The sequence below is a fragment of the Neophocaena asiaeorientalis genome, unplaced genomic scaffold (assembly GCF_003031525.2).
Source record: "Neophocaena asiaeorientalis asiaeorientalis breed wild unplaced genomic scaffold, Neophocaena_asiaeorientalis_V1.1 scaffold40, whole genome shotgun sequence".
Classification (NCBI taxonomy): Eukaryota; Metazoa; Chordata; class Mammalia; order Artiodactyla; family Phocoenidae; genus Neophocaena; species Neophocaena asiaeorientalis.
This window is the reverse complement of record NW_020185335.1, coordinates 11,276,964-11,279,097: the sequence shown is the minus strand read 5'-3', so window position 1 is coordinate 11,279,097 and position 2,134 is coordinate 11,276,964. Positions and strand designations below refer to the sequence as shown.

The 2,134-nt window shown below is 54.1% G+C and overlaps 1 protein-coding gene across 2 annotated transcripts in view; it reads right to left on the bottom strand.

Annotated features, from left to right (window-relative positions):
- OSGIN1 (oxidative stress induced growth inhibitor 1) overlaps positions 1 to 2,134 on the bottom strand; it is a 53,367-nt gene that overhangs the window by 2,248 nt on the left and 48,985 nt on the right. For both annotated transcript variants that reach the window (XM_024735741.1, XM_024735740.1), the window contains exon 5: positions 1,927 to 2,018. In XM_024735741.1, coding sequence (XP_024591509.1) covers positions 1,927 to 2,018 — 92 coding nt within the window. The remainder of the gene's footprint in view (positions 1 to 1,926; positions 2,019 to 2,134) is intronic.

Sequence of the window (2,134 nt, the reverse complement as noted above, 5' to 3'; positions counted from 1 at the left end):
TGAGTCTGGGCGGCTGAAGCGCAGGTGTCTCCACTTTGAGAAATTTCACCCACCTGCGGGCATGTGAACTGTGTCGTTCTCTGTATGTCCCTGTATTTCAGTAATTAAGTCGGTTAAAGCGTGACCCACGTAAAGCACTTAGCACAGCCCTTAGCCCACAGTAGCAGCAGAGACTATTATTATGATATTACAGTAGCAGCAGAGACTATTATTATGATATTACTACTGTTGTTGTTATTTCTACTGCTATTATTGCAATCCTTTCTGGTGCCATGACCAGGGCCAGCGTTGCCATTTTTTGCTGTACGCGGGCCTCTCACTGCTGTGGCCTCTCCCGTTGCGGAACACAGGCTCCGGACGCGCAGGCTCAGCGGCCATGGCTCACGGGCCCAGCCACTCTGCAGCATGTGGGATCCTCCCGGACCGGGGCACGAACCCACGTCCCCTGCATCGGCAGGCGGACTCTCAACCACTGCGCCACCAGGGAAGCCCGACGCACAGACTTTGACATCATCTCAGCTCCTCCCTGTAGCTACCTGGGTGACCTTAGGTGAGTTACTTTTCCTGACTTGTGGACACTTTGTTACGGATTAACTCACTTGAAGGGAATCCTCTTTGACAGGCCTTCAATACAACTCCTGATTGCAGCGTGAGCTCAGAGCACATCCCCTAAGGCTGCTCCAACCAACCCAACTGTTTAGTCTGCTCCTGAAACTGGAAGTCTGGAATCCATGCCTGTGGGCTGGTCATTTCCCCTCCTCTATTTTAGTAAAAATTGTTTCAAAGGACTGTCCTGAGAAGATGTTGCATCCGGGGTTCTTTATAATAGTGGCACACTGGAAAGAATGAAAGCTCCATGACTGCGAAGGGGTTTAGGAACCGTGGCAGCACCATGAGGACGGGAGTGCACCTGTTGTGGCTTTTGGCTCCAACATCTAAGCACAAGGCTGGGTATGGAGGAATTACTCAGTGAAGATGCTCACCGTCTCTTGGGAGTATAAGTGGCCATGTGAAAGGACGGTTGCAAACACTGTGTAATGGCCATGCGAAATCCTCATGACATAACGTTACATTTTAAGAGTCCGATAGAAAAGGGCATGTCCACAAGTTAAATTTACGTTCCCATCTGTCTGTTAACACATCACTACACCAGCCTGGATGTCTTCCTATCAAATTTTCAGGGACAAAAAGTCTTTGTGTCCAAGGGACAGTGAGCCCCAGAGGGGTGGAAACGGAGCTGCCAGAGAAGTGGGGACAACAGGCCCCCTGTCACAGCCCCGAGGGCGGCGGAAATGTACGAGGGCGAGCGGGGGCTGGAATTTATCTATTCAGTGATTCTGCTGTCTCTCTGGGGTGGAGAGAAGTGTGCAGTGTGGTCTTTATGGAGCAGGAAACCGGATGGGAAGAGAACCCCCCGAGATGCGGCGGTGCCAGGTAGGCATCAGCTGTTTTCCTTTTTGCTCAGTTTTCAGTTTTCTATAGCACGGTTATGTTTCTAATGCAGAAATATTTTTTTTTAAAAGTGCATCCTATTAGCTGACCTAGACGAAAAGAGACTGTTCCAGGCCAGGCTCAGAATCGTGGGAAGCCAGAGGGCTGGGAGCCTGGGCTGGAGGCTCCGGGGCAGGGCGTGGGGGGCAGGGGCCGGCTGTCACCCTCTCCTTAGAGCTTGGGATGCTACAAGGAGGCCAGGTCGAGGTCGTGCAGCAGGCGCACTGGACAGGGAGTCCTAGGTGACCGCAGCTCTGCTCTTCACTCCCCGTGTGGTCCTGGGCAAGTCATTTCCCCAGCCGAACCTCAGCTTCCCCCACTGGAGTAAGAGGAAGGGCGGGCTAGATGAGCCCCGAAGCCCTTTGGCTCCCAGTTCAATGTCGGGTCGGGCCCAGGTCTTCCCTGCCCATCTGGGGCTTTCCAGGGCAGCCTCACCTTCGCTTCCTGCACATCCAGTCCTTGACCTGCAGGTCCGGGAGCCCCATCCAATCGCCTTGGCTCAGGGTCACCATGGAGCCTTCAATGGACTGGGAGGAAAGGAGACCAAAGTCCAGGCTTCTGCTGGCCCCCAAGCCTCTGAGGGCTGGAGGGCAGGCTGAGGGGTGGGGGGAGGGGGAGGTGCAGAGGGAAAGGTGGGGAATGG